The sequence below is a fragment of the Helianthus annuus genome, chromosome 4, assembly GCF_002127325.2.
Source record: "Helianthus annuus cultivar XRQ/B chromosome 4, HanXRQr2.0-SUNRISE, whole genome shotgun sequence".
In the NCBI taxonomy this organism is placed as follows: domain Eukaryota; kingdom Viridiplantae; phylum Streptophyta; class Magnoliopsida; order Asterales; family Asteraceae; genus Helianthus; species Helianthus annuus.
In genome coordinates, this window is record NC_035436.2 from 207,277,625 (window position 1) to 207,296,197 (window position 18,573).

An 18,573-nucleotide genomic window follows, 5' to 3' on the forward strand; every position below is an offset into this window, starting at 1 on the left:
ACATAGTGTTATATGGTATTATATGGTGTTACATATTGTTATACGGTGTTTAAATGGTGTTATATAGTATTATATATAGTGTTATAATACACTTCTTACACTTCTCACACTTTGAACACTTTTTACAGGATCCTCTACCTATATATATATATATATATATTTAAAAAAAATTCTGGATGTTTGTATAATAAATTAGGGTCTGCTAAAAGACCCAATGTTTTTAAATAAGGGCTTGTTTAAAAATTTTTAAAAAATGGCCCAATTAACAAGCCCAAGTGACTGGTCTAAACAAAAATAAGTGTTTGCTAGAAGAACCACACTGTTCGCTTAGCAAGTAGGTTCGATAATTTGATCATTTTTTCCACCTATTTTTGATAATTTCTTTTTATCTATTTCATAACAATTATTGTAGTATTATGGGTTTTTAGTATTTATATATTTGATTAAATGATTGATCAGTTTATATTATATGAAGATTTGCGAATAGGGCCCAAATTTTTTATCTCAAACAGGGCCAAAAATTTTTTTGTGATTTTCGGAGACGGCCCTGCTCAAATGTATTATGTAATTGGCGTCTTAATTATTATATCTCATTCCCAGTCGATAAATTGGTTATACATATTTACTTCAATGTTAATGAAAATTTTCAATAAAGCTTCTCAATGAAGCGGTAACTAAATCGAATGAAATAGAAAATTACAAGTCAAAATAGAAAAATTTGAACACAATTCATCTCTAAAAATGTGATTGTTGGCCTTCTAAAAATATTAAACGAGTAACACACTTATTTAACGGGTCGTATTCAGGGTAACTCATTATGTTGGCCTGGTTAACAAACGTGTGGGCTAATCTGTTTTACAAGTCGTATCATGAATTGCTACACCTAGAAATAAATACGCCAATTGGCGTAGCTCTTCATAACTATTATGTCTTTTAAGTTTTGACTGACTTTGCAACGACATGTCAAAGTAGGACTGAAAGTAAAAAAATAAACAAACCAGCAGAATTTATATAAATCCCAAACAAAATAACCAACAATCTTCAAATCATAAAAATCCACCTAGCCAAACACCCAAACCAAATCAATTTAAATATCTTACTGCCATAACATACTACATAAAAAGTCATACCACAAACCATCCCAATAACAAGTCAAGATCATTCTATTGAGAGACCCGCCAATTGGTTAGCGGCACCACCAGCTGCCGCCTGCTGCTGTTGAGAAACATTCCTCAAAACCTCCTTAGCTTCTGCAACCTTTGCTTTGAGAGCATCAGGGGATTCCAGCAAGTGAAGAACTTCAGTTTGATCCATTTCCAGAAGCATCCCTGTTATCTTTGCTGCTGACTCCGGCTCCAGCTGTTCCACTAGTGGATATAGATTTTCTCCCAACATCTATATATAAATAATCCATCACTAACATATTGCAAGTGAACCCTAAACTGGGATTTTGATTTGTCTAAATTTGACTAACACCCTTAAAATGATGATACTTGCAATGACCTAGGTAGAACATACTAGGGATATCCTGGTCTTTTTTAGGTAAATGATCATAATACTCCTAAAATCATGATAATTACAAAAGTAAATTCCTTTTTGAGTCCCTTTATTTTAGTGGTTTTAACCACTTGAGTCCAAAATCCAAAATTTTAACTACCTGAATACCCATATTTTCATTTTGTAACGTTTTGAGCCCAAATTTTTAACCCCGTTAGAATATTATGTTAGTTTTTCATGAAAAGACTAAAATGCCCGTCTTTAAAAAAATATAAAAATAAAATAAGTAATATATAACCTTATCTCTCTCTCACACACACTCAACACCCCCTCCCCCTCCCTCTAAAGACAACCACCACCACCACCACCATACACCACCTCCTCGTAGCCACCACAACCACCTCACCTGCAACCATAACCACCACAACCATCACCTCAATACACCACCGCTGCCACCACCACTATGACAACTCCGGCCGTCAACACCACCACCACCACCACTACCACAGCTCCGGCCTCCCTCACCTCACCGGTCACCACCTCCAACTGGTACAGAAAAAAGTCAAATCCATAAACATAACCGCTTGTGCAACTCCACAACTCCAGATTCAACAATGTTTTTGTTCGATTGGTTCTACGGCATCCTTCCTTGCGTCACTCGCTCTATGGCAGAAGGGAGCGAAGATCTTGTTCCTTGGCTTCGGCAACGCTGGTAATACAACGTTGCTTCATATACTGAAAGATGAGGTTTGTTTTTGTTTGATTTGTGTTTGATGTTGTTGATCGAGTTGTTTTTGGTTTGATTTTGACCTAGATGTGTGATTTGATGTGAAATTGTGTGTTTTGATTTGGTTGATTTGTTTAGAGACTATTTCAACATCAACGGGGGTGGTTCAATTACACAGTGGTGTTTCGTTTCCGGTTCACGGTGGTGGTTGCTTGTGGTTCGTTTTTAAACTGGTGGTTTGTTTCCGGTTCACGAAGGTGGGAGCTCGTGGTTTGTAATCTTCGACATTGTTTGGAGGTTCACGGTTATGGTGGCTCTTGGTGGTGTTGTTTAGTTGACTGAGGTGAGAGAGAGAGAGGTGTAGGTTTGTGTGTGTATATAATAAAATGGGAAAAAAATTTTTGTAAAAACCTTATGCATTAAAGGGTTGTACCTAAGTGTAAAATGACTGAAATACCCTTTTAGTTAACTAGCTTGGTGGACGGAGGTAATTAATTTGGACTCAAATGGTTACAAAACGAAAAAAACAGATACTAAGGTAGTTAAAAAAAATTTTGGACTCATGTGGTTAAAACCAATAAAACACACGGACTCAAAAAGGAATTTACTCTAATTACAATGACCCAGGTAAATCCGAAATAACAAGTTTGAAAATGCCCATTTTAAACACGGACTATTCTTGGTATACTCAAAATTACAAGTTTACCCTTAAGGTGGAATAAGTTGTTATATCTTATAAAATAGTCTCGTTAAATAAACAATCCCAATTAAATCCCACAAATTTGGCCGTCTCAAACACACCAAGACGGCTGAGGGGCTGAGTGAAGCTACATTCATTTCCATACCAGTATACCACCCATGGTGATTCTTGACTACAAACCAAACGCTAAAAATGATCAGAGTATAGAAATGCATACCGTCCTCTGCTCAGATGGGGAAGCATTTGCAAGTGCAGAAGCTAAAGCACCGATAGGAATTGGTTGGGAGATTGCAGCGTCACGCAATGGAATGACTCCACTCATGTCATATGGAACAGACACCATGCCTGCACCACTCATGGAAGGATCAGGTGCATTGCGTCCTGGAGGGTACCGGTACACCCTTCCCCGTGGCATCATCTGGTTATAATTGTAAAGAACGGGAGCAACAATTAAACACACTTTCACATAAATAAAATACATATATTAATATGTCACTGAGATTTAACATTAATACACATATTTGGAGAGAAAATGGATATGATTGGAGAGGTGCAACAAACCTGCTGATGCATAAGGGGAACAGGCTGCTGGTTTTGCTGAGCAGGACGTCTGCCAGCTGGGCGTTGACCTTGCTGAACCATTGGCATAAAGAAGTTGGGGATTGGAGCCCCGCCAGGCCTCATACCTGGTACAAGTTGCTGCTGATACCCAAATCCAGGCTATCCAAAATAAAAAGGTGAAAACCTTTATTATATAGAGTGAACAAGATTTAATGCAGCATACAGACGAGATAAAATATGTAAGTGGGATTTTACTTGGGGAGGAATGAATGTAGGCTGTTGACCATAGAATATTTGTTGACCAAGACCTGGGCCACCAGGGGGGTACATTGGCATACGAGGAGCTACAGTAGGTGCCATAGCAATTGGCCGCATTTGTGAGAACTGTGCCTGCATAGAATAAGGTCAAAGTCAAACCACCATCAGCCTACATGAACATCGATCGTTTTTCATCACCCAGTTTCTTATGAAGCATATGCCTTTTAAAAGTGGATTTTCTTCTTTAAATCCAATGTTTATGTTAGAAAGTACATGTAGTAGCATGTAGGCCACCGAACAACCTAAGTCTTAGTTTTTTTATTAAAGCCAACCGTATATCAAAACAACTCTATAGGGCATACTGCATAAGAAAGATAGTGAAATCATACCTGCAACCTTGCCCGTCTATCTTCCTTGCGTTGTGCAAGTGCAACATAAAGAGGCTTGCTACCAACCATCTTTCCATTCATCTCAAAAAGCTATCACACCAAACAAATTTGCATTATACACTCAACTTAACAAAATATTAATAAAAAGAAAGCCATAATGAATAGGCAAATTGGAAAATAATAATCCCATCTTTTTGAAATTGGCCGATAATAATCCCAAGTCAGTTATTAGCCAATAACAATCCGACCTTGTCCAATTTTTTTTGTAAAATAGGCCGTTAAAATAGTTTAACGGAGTTAAGTGTTTTTCCGAATTACAAACCGATGTTTTAGAGCTTTTGATCAGAACGAGGATACGAGTTGATTGATATAAAACTTACCTCGAAATACTGCCCCCAACCCACGAAAACGGTGCTTCAATTCGGGTGTTTAACTTCCAATTAACAAAATTCAAGCCATTTCGAACACAATTTCGAGGTAAGTTTTATATCAATCGACTCGTATCCTTGTTCTGATCAAAAGCCCTAAAACATCAGTTTGTAATTCGGAAAAACACTCAACTCCGTTAAGCTTATTTTAACGGCAAACTATTTTACAAAAAAATTGGACGAGGTCGGATTATTATTGGCTAATAACTGACTTGGGATTATTATCGGCCAATTTCAGAAAGATGGGATTATTATTTTCCAATTTGCCTAATGAATATGAAGGCCATCCATGAAACTGCTTTATAGGCCACAAAATATACATAGTGTCTTTTGTCATTTTGCAATAATCCATGGCACATTTTTATCAACATTTGGTATAGAACAAACTGGATGCATACTTAGGTGGCCTATAGGGTAGTGTTAATATACATGTCTTCTTAATGAAGAAAAGTAGAATACTTGAGTGGCCATCATGTGCAATATACCCAATAAAGATTGTTCAAGTTTTGTTTACTTACTGCTCTAGATGCTTCTTCAGAAGTTGAAAATGCAACAAAACCTGATCCTTTGCTTGCTCCATTAGGATCTCGCATAACCTGTTAAAATTAAACAAACATATTGCGACCACAAATCAACATATCAATCACCAAATGTTAAGTGTGCCAAAATTCCCGACGCAACATGTCAATCACGGCTAACCTGTTTAACAACCGGCCAACGTTCGGGTTGAACTGACCAACATTTCAACCCATTTATAAATTACAATAAAAAACAGGCTGGATTTGAGTTCAACTGATCTTGATTCTAAATAATTATAAGCTAAACTGATTGAAAATAAGTGCTTATTTTGATCCTTTTAGTTATTATATAGTAACTCATTTTAATTGCATTATATTTCTGTAGTTGAACTATGGATATCTATGGGCTCTGGCACTAGTCAAACTAACAGGTCGGGTTAGGGTTAGAATACGTGAACTCACCAACCCGAACTGATAAGAATTGTCAGCCTACCAAATGCAAGGTATATGTAGGATAAAAGATGTTTTTGGGACGCACAAACCTTGCATGAAGTTATGGTACCAAAAGAAGAAAACAATTCCTTGAGGTTTTCATCATCAATCGTGTCATCTAAATTCTTTATGTACAGATTTAGCCCTTGTGATTTATCAACTGCCTCCTTCATACTCTGCTCAAATCTTTGCTTCAACTCTTGTTCCCTTTCATGTTTTTTCTGTGCTTTTCCCACATACCATTCTTTATTATCAAACTTTTGACCATTTAAAGCATCAACCGCTTTAGCAGCATCATCAGCATTCTCAAAATTAACGAATCCAAAACATTTGGAGTTCCCATCAGCATCTTTCATCACAACAGCACTGGTAACAGTTCCATATTCACTAAATATTTTGTTTAAATCCTCATCAGTTGTTGATTCTGACATATTTTTGACATAAATATTTGTGAACTTTGACTTGTCAACAGCCAATTCTCTTTCTTGCTTACGCAAAAAGGGCCCCACGTATACTTGTTTGTCATTTAGAAGCATGCCATTGAGCTTTTCAATAGCTTTTTGTGCAGCTTCTTCACTGTCATACTGCACAAAACCATAGCCCTTTGATTGACCAGCTGAATCTGTGGCTATCTTGCATGAGAGAATGTTTCCAAATGTAGAAAAGGTGTCATGTAGTGCTTTCTGGTCAATCGCCTTATCCAAATTCTATTTATTCAAAATAATTTAAAAAAAAAAAAAAAAAGCAAGTCAGTAAAGAAGACCATAAGTTTTCTTCTTTTCTTATTTTTCTTCTCATATAAAACTTGAAAAATACATTATGAGGATTTAGATACCTTGATAAATATGTTTCCAGAACTACTTTTGCGTACACTAGGATCCCGATGGGAATACATTATTCTGATTGGCTTTCCGTTCAGAGGTGTGAAGTTCAGCACCTCCATTGCCCTTGCAGCTGCCATCAACATAACAATAAAACAAATGACACTGCTTTCAACTTAAAGCATTATACCCAAAAAAAAGATTAATGAGCTTCAGCCAACAAATCAACAAATAATGTCGATGTGTTTTCGTCTCTCACCTAGGCTTTGTTACTAGCAACTAAACACAATGTAACTAAAAGTGACATGTTCTACTGCATTACTTTACCAAATGATGACATGGATTACTTTTTTGCCACTCGTAGAATTAATACTAGTGCAAAAGAACTTGAAGTTAAATCCAAAAATCTCATATACTTCCCACTTTTAAGAAAAATGCATCACAAACTTCACATTCGAAGCCATAAGTGTCTTCTTCGGGTGGTTCACTTTAGGTATACTTGCATTTTTTTTACCAACAAGAATATCAGTTACCCTTGCCTCAACTTTTACCTAGTTGCTACCTCTAAAACATCAAGGGTTCTTTATTAATACAATTTTGTACCTCACTTTAATTTAATGTCTTATTGTTTAGGCCTCAGGGTCATTCAGCCTTATGCACTTAAAATAAAAATAAAAAAAATATAAATAATTAGTGTAGGAAACAAAAATAAAACACTTATTGTAAGGAGAAGCAGAAATGCAACATAAAAGTTACGTCTACAAACTGAAATTAAAACTATAAGTGTTATCAGCTTTTGGATGCTTAACAAGAAGAAAAACAATGGCCCTCAATCCAAGTAAGTTAAGTAACCATTCTTAAAAACGACTAGAATCTAAAAATACCTAACAAGAAGCATGTACTATGTAAATTCAATTTATTTTATCAAAACAGCCCAAGGCCCTAGTTCTATTTTCCATATACACATCAAAGTAGCCTAAAATTTCGTTTATTCACCAAAACATCCCTACACGGCTAGGCCCTTGTTCCGTCTTCCAAATAGACATTAACATATACCATATCTAGCTTCTAGGTCCTTTAATCCTTAAATAGATTTCAAAGTAAACTATTGCAACTTGCAAGTTGTTCTTTCTAGCCAACTACCTAAATATACAAGCTATAACATTAATTCTCAATATTAATCAAAGACACGAGTTGGTCTGTAGAGCTTTAAGTTATGATTAGTACATACTTACATCACTGACAACACGTAAAAGACCCGACATTTATCATCAACATGTCAATGAAGCAAGTTTCAGCATCTCAAGCAAATCTACGATACCAAACACCCTAATAAGCAAGGCTGGCTTAAGGGTAGGTGTAATAAGGCAGTTGCTTTAGGCCACCAATCCTAAAAGGCCTCACTTTTATATATATATATATATATAGGGTAGGGATCCTAAGAGAAGTCCACCCTACTTGAGAAACTTGAGAAGCATTCTGGACCACACATTTCCCTAAGCTATCCGTAATATACGTATATGTATAGTTTAAACTTGACTATATACATATATGTATATTGATTTATACACATATGTATATAGTCAGTTTTAAACTATACATATATGTATATTACGAAAAGCTTTGAGAAAATGTGTGGTCCAGAATGCTTCTCAAGTTTCTCAATTAGCTTAGTGCTTCTCACATGATCCTAACCCTATATATATATATATATATATATATATATATATATATATATATATATATATATATATATATATATATATATATAGGGAAGGGTTTAAATGAGAACGCTAAATATTTGTGAGAACCGTGAGAACAAATGAAAAAACCATGAGAATTTGGTCAAAAACAATTCAAATTCAAAATTTTTTTCTACACTTATCATTATTATTCGAATACAATGTTAGAAATTCAATTTACACGTTTAAATTTACGTGAATTCATAAATAAAGAAAATTTACACATGTGTAAGTTTGCCATTTACACATGTGTAAATCTGCTATATTTACACATGTGTAAAAAATCTAAAAAGAATGATTTTGAAATGAGAAATGAATTATTTGATGTTATAAATTCTTGTTTTGATGTTGTATCTTAATTACAATGAGGTTTGTATAAAAAAAATTGGTTTTGATTGGTTTTTTCATTCGTTCTCACGGTTCTCGCAATATTTAGCGTTCTCAAGATAACCCTCCCCTATATATATATATATATATATATATATATATATAGGATAAGGATCATGTGAGAAGTGATAGGCTAGTTGAGAAACTTGAGAAGCATTCTGGACCACACATTTTTCTAAGCCTTTCGTAATATACACATATGTATAGTTTAAAATTGACTATATACATATATGTATATAGTCAATTTTAAACTATACATATGTGTATATTACGAAAGGCTTAGAAAAATGTGTGGTCCAGAATGCTTCTCAAGTTTCTCATATAGGGTGGACTTCTCTTAGGATCCCTACCCTATATATATATATATATATATATATATATATATATAGGGTAAGGTTCATGCGAGAACCACCTTTATTGCGAGAACCAATGTGAACACAACCTAAAATAGCTAAAAAAAACCTACCCCCCCCCCCCAAAAAAAAAAACCTAAACACCCCCCCCCCCCAAAAAAAAAACTAAACCCCCCTCCCCCCCCCAAAAAAAAAAAAAAAGCTAAAATGCTAAAAACTAAACCCCCAAAAAAACTTTAAAAATCTAAAAAAAATAAAAAATAATCTAAATTTTTTTTTTAATATTTTTTATGTTAAAATCGCTACTTTTAGTAGCCAAAAAAATAATAATAAAATAAAATTTTGCCTACTAAAAGTAGCGATTTTTTTATAAAAAATATTAAAAAAAAAATATTGTGTGTGTTTTTTAGCTATTTTTAGGCATTTTTGGTTGTGTTCACATTGGTTCTCGCGGTTCTCGCAATAAAGGTGGTTCCTAACGGATCTTTGTCCAATATTAACTTCTAAAAGGCTAAGTAGGGCATAAATTATTCCAACCGGGTAATCTTAATCAAAAGTGAAGCAATGAAGGCCACGCTTGATCACTCTTAAATACTTCCATGTTATTTCTGTATATTTATGTTTGCCTACATACCAATAATGCATTTGTTTAAAGTTAATAATAATCATTTTAAATGGGAAGGAGAAAAGCTTGGAACGTTTGAGTTTTTGCAGTTGTTGGTTAATGAATGATTACATAAAATACTAATGGCTATCATATTAGGAGGAGGTGTTAGCATATTCAAACCGTAAGGGGTTATTGCATATTAGGTGGGTTGGACAATTAGTAGAAATGGTCAAATTCTTTCGCTCAAAATATGTAAAATTTGTAGGATTGAGAACAATAAAATTTGAGAAGGCCTTATTTTTCGAGTTTGCTTTAGGCCTCCACAAAGGTTAAGCCAGACCTGGCCCTGCTAATAAGAACCAGAAAATTGATATATAAATAACGGAATATCAATTACAAGCTAGTGCCAAAATTCGAGAATGGGCAGGTCTCCGATTACAAGCATTAGAACCCTAATTCTGATAATAAAACAACTACCTAGAAACAAACCAGAAACAGGCTACTGATACTAAACCTAACCAGCAGTTATTGATAGACTCATAGACCCTCCCCACTAGTTTCCCCCTTGTGAATTTTATGGATTGATTTGAGTTGGACGGGAATCAATAGTGAGAATGGGAATTAAGTTGGGTTGGGTACATATCACAGTCATAAACTCGTACCATCTGATCCCTAAAGAGCAATTTTCTTCGTTCATTGAACACATAGTACCTAAAGTCATATAAGCATAATCTTTAATCTAATAAAAGCTATCCTAAAAGCCATCTAGCAATCAATATCATTTCCATCTAAAAGTCAACTACCACCTTATGAACATTAAATCATCATCATCATACTCGGTGAATCCCACCAATAGCAAAGCTAAGGTAGGGTCTCCTGGTAAGATGATGTAGATAGCCTTACCTCTAACCGTTTACCTCTACCCACAGGAATAGAATAGAGAGGCTATGGTAGCTTTGCATCAAGCCTTCGACATAAGGCACATAACATTTAGCAATCGGGACAAAGACCGAATAGTGCATGTAACCCCTTATCTATCGGCTATCAACGCCACCCCCAACGCCACCCCAACGCCACCCCAACGCCACCACATGATGCATGATTAAGCCGCTTTTTACATTATTTTCACGAAATTAGTAAAATAACTTTAAAATTGGTGCAATTTTAATTCTAATGTTTATCAACTCCTCAAATCTCAACACAACTAATAGTTAGAATATAAACAGAACTAACCATCTTGAGCATTGGCGTAGTTGACATAACCGTAACCAAGCGACCGCCTAGTGGACATATCCCTGCAAACTCGAACAGAAACCACCTGCCCTAACTGGTTAAACAGATCATACAGCTGCGAATCCGTCACATTCCACTCCAGATCCCCAACATACAACGACGTCGGCACAAACTGCTGACCACCACCACCACCACCAACCGCCTGAGCTTGAGCCTGAGCCTGAACCTGAGCAGCCATCTCAAAACCCTAGATAACAACTATTTTTCCCCAAACAATTTTTAAATATTTTTTTTGGATTTTTCAACTTCCCTCTCCCCTTATTGACGTAAATCCAGACTCAAAAATATAGATAAATAGACGAAATTTCAAGTCCGAACGAAGCGAACCCTAATTTTTTTCAATTTTGTGCTTTTTTTGTTGATAATGAAATTGAGATAGAGAGGAGAGGAGAGGGAAGGGTATAGTATAGGTAAGGATAACTACGTCGGAGATCCGACCGGAGAAGTGGTAGATCGCCGCCGATGTACGGCAGAATGAGGTGATAGGTGTGGGAGAGGTGAAGTTGTTTTTTTTTTTTTTTTTTTTTTTTTTTGAAAGATCAACAAAATTTATTCATACCATCTGGATAACCAACTGTTAGCCAGAAATGTATCACCAAAAGTTCATACACCCATGTAAACTATCATACCCCAAGACTAATTAAATCGAAATTACACCAGTTTTCCCATGAAATATTAGCGTTTTTAACTCTACTTTTCAGCCACATATACCCGAACATCTTGATTTCTTCCTTCATCCTATTAACATAGGGCTGCTTTCCTTCAAATACCGCCTCGTTTCGGCTTCTCCAGATCACCCATATGGTCGCTTGTGTTACCAAGTTAACCGTTTTTTTCCACCTATGTGATCCTCTGTTGCATTTATGTATATTTGCCAAGTCTTTCAACTCCAAAACAAGAACCTGTTTTATTCTGCACCACCGAGTTATGAACTCCCAAATTTGCTCCGCAATACGGCATGAGGCGAAAAGATGCAAAGCAGACTCTTCCTCATCACCGCACATTTTACAACGATTATCTTCTATTATGACATTTCTTCTATTCAAAGCCGCCTTGGTCGGAAGCTTATCTTGAATTAGTCTCCAAACTAAAAAATTTACCTTGATGGGGGACCAATTATTCCATTCAAAATCCAGCCGAAGATCTGAAAACATTAAACGGTGCGTCTTCTCCTTTACACTGCTCACCGAGAAGCTACCGGAGCTGTCCAAGATCCAAGCCCATTTGTCCGCACCCAAACCGAATTCATATCGAACAATAGCATCAGATAGGATGTTTAACTCGGATATCTCGGCAGCCACCGAAGGTAGCCTGATCCACAGAAACTTCAGCTCCAAACCATTTGGACCATCCACCACCCGCTCCTTGATTAAAACATTTTTGTATCTCTCCAACTGAAACAGGGCCGGGAACTTCTCGCATAAAGGCTCCTCAAACAACCATCTTTCTTTCCAGAAAAACATTTCCCTGTCGCTTCCCGGAGACCCACGAAACAGAGATTCCAAACAAAAACCCATTGCATTGAAATCAATTTTTAAATTGTGTATTTGTTTCCATGGGCCCGCCATTGACATTTTTGCTGGAATAAAGCTCCACGTTCTTGAATTGTTATGCACCTCCCATACCACTTTTTTCCAAAGACTATCTCTTTCCACCTTAAACCTCCACCACCACTTAGACAACATTGCTAAATTTACCGCTCGTAATGATCCAAACCCCATTCCCCCGAGGTCTTTTGGCGTCATCATACTCTTCCATGCAACCCACTTCATTTTTTCTTGTTCAGGATTCGATCCCCACAAAAAATCTCTACGTAATTTTTCTAACTTTTTTATCACCCCTAGTGGTGCCTTATATAAAGAAAAGTAATACGTAGGCAAGGCATTAAGAACGGAACTCACCAACGTAATTCGGCCACCCAAAGAAATCGTTTTTGCCTTCCAAAGTGACAACCTTTTTTGAAATGTTTCCACCACCGGATCCCAATTCTTGATCAAATTCATATTTGCCCCTACTTGTAACCCCAAATATTTGAAAGGGAACGTTCCTCTTGTGCATCCCAACATATTTGCCATCAATTGAACGTGAGAATCCTCAATTCCAACCCCATACAAACTGCTTTTTTTCAGGTTCACTTTTAAACCCGAGCTCAAATAAAAGCATCTAAGTATACGTTTCAAATTCAACAAGTTATTAAAGGACCACTTACCCACAAAAATCACATCGTCTGCGTAAAGAAAATGTGAGATTTGGCCTCCGGTTGGCGACAAGCTTAAACCTTGGATCACTCCGATATCACACGCCTTTTTCATTACTCCGGTAAGCGCTTCCATTGCAAGTACGAATAAAAAAGGGGATAGCGGGTCCCCCTGTCTTAATCCTCTCGAGCATGTAAATTCTTGTGTTGGAGAACCATTAACCAATACCGAAGCCCGAGCCGATGTTACAATAGACATAACCCACCTTCGCCACTTTACAGGAAAATTCATTTGACAAAGCATAGAATTAAGAAAATCCCAACTCAATGAATCATACGCTTTCTCAATATCGACTTTCAAAATCATACCTTCACTTTTATTCCTTTTCAGCCAAGGAATAATTTCATTCAAAATTATGACTCCATCGATAATACTCCTCCCTGCCAAAAAACCTGTCTGTTCCTCCGAGACTAATTTATGAATGACCGCCTTCAATCTATTGACAAGTACCTTTGATACTACTTTGTTTATACATCCAATTAAGCTGATCGGTCGATATTCGTGGAGTCCACCTGGGTCTGACCGCTTTGGGATGAGAGCTAAAAATGATGACATACACCCATTATTTAACTGTTCGGCCGAATAAAAATGCTGAAAAAGCCTCATGAAATCACCTTCAAGTTCGTCCCAAAATTTTTTAATAAATCTGAGATTTATTCCATCAGGGCCAGGAGCCCGGTCTCCATCACACTCCCAAACTGCACTTTTTATTTCATTTAAAGTAAAAGGACTTTCCAAAGCCTCGGCTTCCACGTTTGACACACTCGATAAAAATGGGCACTGTAACACCGGTCTTGAAACTAATGGTTCTTCAAATTTTTCAGCAAAGAACGAGAAAGCATGGTCTTTTACCAAGGGTGGACTTGTAACCCATACACCGTCGATATGTAAACCATGGATCCTATTGTTTGTTGTATTTGCGTTCATAACCCCATGAAAGTATTTCGTATTTTCGTCACCCTCCTTTGCCCAACGAACTCTTGATTTTTGTTGCATATCCATGGCTTTCAATCTATCCGTCTCTAATACCTGTGACTTACACTCTACCCTCTCCTCCAATTCCGCCTGATCTAGGGACCTTTGTTCCGCCGCCAATTCAAGTTCTTCTAACCTTTTTAATTTTGTATTGTATGAACTCTCCATATCCGCTTTCCTAACAAATACCCATTCCTTTAAACGCCTCTTTACCCACTTTAACTTTACATCCAAAGCCAAATCAGGTAGTCCTTCAAACTGAAATATCCCCAGCAAGTGAATCACCTGCTCGGTTGCCCCTGGAATTTCGAACCATGAGTTGAACATCCTAGACGGGATCTTGCCATAATCCGTCTGGGTTGTGGATAATAGAATTGGACAATGGTCAGAAGCTAATTTTGATAAAGCCATACACGAAGCCAAAGGCCACTTACTCATAAAATCTCGGCTCACAAGAAATCTATCCAACTTACTCATCTTAGTACCATTATCCGACATGTAGGTATATTGCCTTCCACCCATTTGGTACTCTACTAGGTCCGCCTCCGTTATGAAATGATTAAAAAATTGTGCATTTATAGCAATGAACTCAGAATTTAGCCTTTCTTCCGGACACCGTACATCATTAAAATCCCCCAAAAATACCCACATCCCACTGGTTGACCTTCTTAACTGTAACAGTTCAGTCCACAGATCACGTCTATCCCCCGGATCATTCTGCGCGTAAACATTAACTACGACAATTGTTTCCCCGGTCATTTCGATATTTCCCATTATTGCCAGATAATTTCTATTTTTAACTACCCCAGATCTAGTAAAAACCGACGGATCCCATATAGTCAGGAGACCCCCCGATCTACCCGACGACTCTACAGCTTCAAATTCTAGAATCGATCTACCCCAAAATCGATTAACCATAAACTTAATGTTACCTGGCATTTTTGTTTCCTGAATAGCTACGAGAGGTGAAGTTGTGATACGGTGGGGTGGATGATAACGGCAAGTTGAGTACGCGTGTGGTAATGGGTGGGCCCCGGGGTTGGGTGTCAAAGTGCAGAAAGAAAGATGAGGTGGAAGTTACGAGGCGGAGCTGAGATGTCCGCCGTTGGATCTTTTGACAGCTCGAGATGTGGCCCCACTTTGGTCAAACTTCAATGCTCTCTGTATATGTATAATTTTTTTAAAAAATTATCTATTAAGATTTAAGATTTTATATTGTGTGTATATACTTTCGGGAAAAAAAACCGAAACAAATCAAAAACAGGTGGGTCGGTTAATAGTTTTTTTGAAAACCGAAAGTTACGGTTGGTTATAGTAAACAATGTTTCCATATCCGCCAATGATCTCTATATCAAGTGGTGGAGGGCTTGCATTTCTCTTGAGAGATACAAGTTCAACTCTCACTTGGTGCAGAGTGAGGCACTGGTGGGCAATGATAGGAGACTCGTGGAAACCTGGGTTGAATCTTTGAGCCAAACGGGTTTTACCGGTAATTTCACTGTCATGCGTACGTGCGGGTGGGTTACCGGGTTTTCCTCGGAATTGGTGGTGGACTCGGGTTACTCTCGGAGTACTCCGTTTGTCCAGTGGGTGCCTCGAGAGTGCTCGGGATTGAGTTTGTTGGCCGTTCAAAAAAAAAATGTTTCCATATCCACCAAAAGCGAACCGAACCGACATGTAATAAATTTTTGTAGGAATGGACTTTTCTCCATTTTTTAATATTTGATGTTTTTGATTGAAGATTTTTGTATTTACGGGTTATTTCATATCATTTTGCGGTTTTTGGTTAAATGTTTATTTGAATTTATGGAATATATCATATCACTTTATTTGTATATTCGGTAATAATCGGTATTAATATTATAGATTATATATATTTTATAGTATTATGTAGTATACTAATATATACAAATGTGCAATAACAATTTATTCAATGTTAAAAAATTAACATATTTTTAGCTAGACTAAATACACGGTTAACCACCCACAACCGACCCACTATAACCATCAAAACCAATTAACCATAACCGCCATAACCGATCGGTTATGGTTATCCATTAATAGACATAGCGGTTATGGTTATAGTTTTAAGGCAAAACCGACTCATGCACACTCCTAGCCCCATCCCCCTGATAATTCAAGCCACAGGCATAACAATCATAAGAGTAAATTGTCATTTTAGTCCCTGTGGTTTGTCTAAATTCGTCATTATAGTCTAAATAGTTTTTGTTCTCCTCTGGGTCCCTGACTTTTTCATTTTATTGCCATTTTGATCACATACCCTAACTCCGTCCAAAAACTCCATTTTTTACCAGGGGTATTTTGGGGATTTTCAATTTAAATCTTTCCAGATGCCATTTTGATCCATTCTTTTCTTCTATTCCTGATTCGAAAAACCCTTTGATTATTAAAAAAACATAAAACAAAATATTAATAATTAATTAATATATATACACACACATAATTACACACATTCTCTCGCACTATTCCCCTGACCTCCCCTTCTCTACCTCTACTACTCTCTGCATCTCCCACCCAACACCACCGTGCACCACCACTCACAACCACAACCACAAACACCACCACTCACCACCGTTTCACAACCCCCACTCTTTCTCATGTCTCTCTCCCTCAACCACCACAACAATGACCACCACAACCATTGCTTAATCAAAACCCACCACCACCATCCTCGAATCAAACCCATCACCGCCCACCCTAAATCAATTCAATCCTCACCATTATCATCATCACCACCACCACATTCCTCAAATCAATCACGAAAAAAATCAATAAACGACACCACTAGATAGACGACGTAGATCTGTAAGGAAATAAAATCTGTAGCGTCGGAATATAAGGGCAATAGTATCGCTGGAATCTGGATGGACAACATAGATCCGAAGTCGACGTCGTACCTGCAATAGTATATTTGAAATTTGCCTATCCGACTCTTGTAAGGGGCTGAAGAAGGTTTTAAGAGGCTGCTTGTTCGCTGACTGTTTAGCCGACCCTATCGCTGACTGTTGTGGTGGTAAGAATCTGCCTAGTCCCTACTACCGTATCGCTATTTTTAGTCTCTGCAATAGTATCGTCAGAATCTGCCTAGTCCCTGCGGTGGAAGAGGCTGACGATGGTAGTGATGGTGGTGGGCGGTGATGGTCGTGGAGGTGGGGATAGGCTGACGAGGGTAGTGATGGTGGTGGGTGGTGATGGTCGTGGTAGTGGTAGTGGTGAGAAGCTAACGAGGGTAGTGACAGTGGTGGTAGTGGTGGATGGTGGTGATGGTTAGTGTTGGTGGTAGTGGTTAGTGTTTATGGTGGTGTTGGTGGAGATGTAAAGTGAGGTGAAGGTAGAAAGAGAGAGAGAGAGAGAGAGAGAGAGAGAGAGAGAGAGAGAGAGAGAGAGAGAGAGAGAGAAAGAGCGGGTTTGATGAAGAAGGGGAAAGTAGGGATGGGTCCCATTAATTAGATATTTTTATTTATTGTATTCAATATAAAATAAGTTTTGGACTAAGATGACAATTTGAAAATTTATAATGAAAATCCCATAAATACCCCTGGTTAAAACTGAGGTTTTAGACGGAGGTAGGCAATGTGATCAAAATGGCAAAAAAATGGAAAACTCAAGGACCCAGAGGAGAAAAAAATATTTGGACTAAAAGACAATTTTGGACAAACCTCAGGGACTAAATGATAATTTACTCAAATCATAACTTAAGGGCCAATGCATAATAAACATTAAAAGATAAAGGGTAAATTACACTTTGCGTACTTTATGTTTCTATCGAATTGCAGTGGATAGCCTTTAACTTCAATAATTACAGTCACAAACTTTTACTTAGAAAACTCATTACATCATTCGTCCTTTAGCACTAACTTGGTTAATTATAAACGTTGCGTCATATCATGTGCACCTCATGTGAGGGCATTTATGTCTTTTCACACTTTGTTACTTCCTCCCTTATGATTCCTCATTTATAACACCACTACACCATTCTCACTACCACCATACCAGACCGCCGCCACCAGCACACCAGACCGCCACCACCACCACACCATTGTCACCACCACCACCACCACATCAGACCGCTACCACCACACAAAAACTCCTGAAAGTGTCAAACTTTTTATGTTAAAAGTTAAGAAACAACTTCAAAACTTCATTTAACAAAGTGAAATTCATACAAGTACTTGTATTTATTCCCATTTCTTTTCCTTACTATGGGGCTGTTTGGCTAAGCTTATTTTAGTGACTTATTTACTTATTTACTTTTTGAAAAGTTAAAAGGTGTTTGGGTTAGCTTATTATGTGAGAGGAATAAGTAAATAAGTCATTCCATTATGACTTATTTGCTTTTCAAATAAGCAAATAAGTAAATAAGTCATTCCAATAAGCTTAGCCAAACAGCCCCTATATCTAAATAAAAAACTTGATAGAACAGATGGTAGTTCATGGATCAATTTCAACCCTACAGTTCCAAATAACCCCAAACAGTAACCCATAGTTCCAAACAACCCCAAACAATACATGTATTCTTGCAGATCTGAAACACGAAACCACCTAT

General features: G+C 37.2%; 1 protein-coding gene across 1 annotated transcript; it reads right to left on the reverse strand.

Moving 5' to 3' along the window:
* Positions 1–986: 986 nt before the first annotated feature.
* Positions 987–11,366, reverse strand: LOC110938237 (polyadenylate-binding protein 2). Its single transcript, XM_022180694.2, has 9 exons — positions 10,714–11,366; positions 6,406–6,524; positions 5,621–6,277; positions 5,079–5,156; positions 4,133–4,222; positions 3,741–3,875; positions 3,486–3,644; positions 3,142–3,342; positions 987–1,395 (listed from the first exon to the last, which is right to left on the reverse strand). Exons 1-9 carry the CDS (start codon positions 10,949–10,951, stop codon positions 1,159–1,161), a joined length of 1,914 nt encoding a protein of 637 aa, XP_022036386.1. The 5' UTR covers positions 10,952–11,366; the 3' UTR covers positions 987–1,158.
* Between the last annotated feature and the right edge of the window lie 7,207 nt (positions 11,367–18,573).

Bases quoted from the DNA above. Each gene is read 5' to 3' on its own strand.
- LOC110938237 (XM_022180694.2), bottom strand. From the start codon at position 10,951: ATGGCTGCTCAGGTTCAGGCTCAGGCTCAAGCTCAGGCGGTTGGTGGT. The intron at 6,525-10,713 runs GTTAGTTCTGTT...TGTTGATGGCAG, and splicing joins CTACGCCAATGCTCAAGATG to CTGCAAGGGCAATGGAGGTG. The intron at 1,396-3,141 runs GTATGCATTTCT...ATTTATATATAG, and splicing joins CCCCATCTGAGCAGAGGACG to ATGTTGGGAGAAAATCTATA.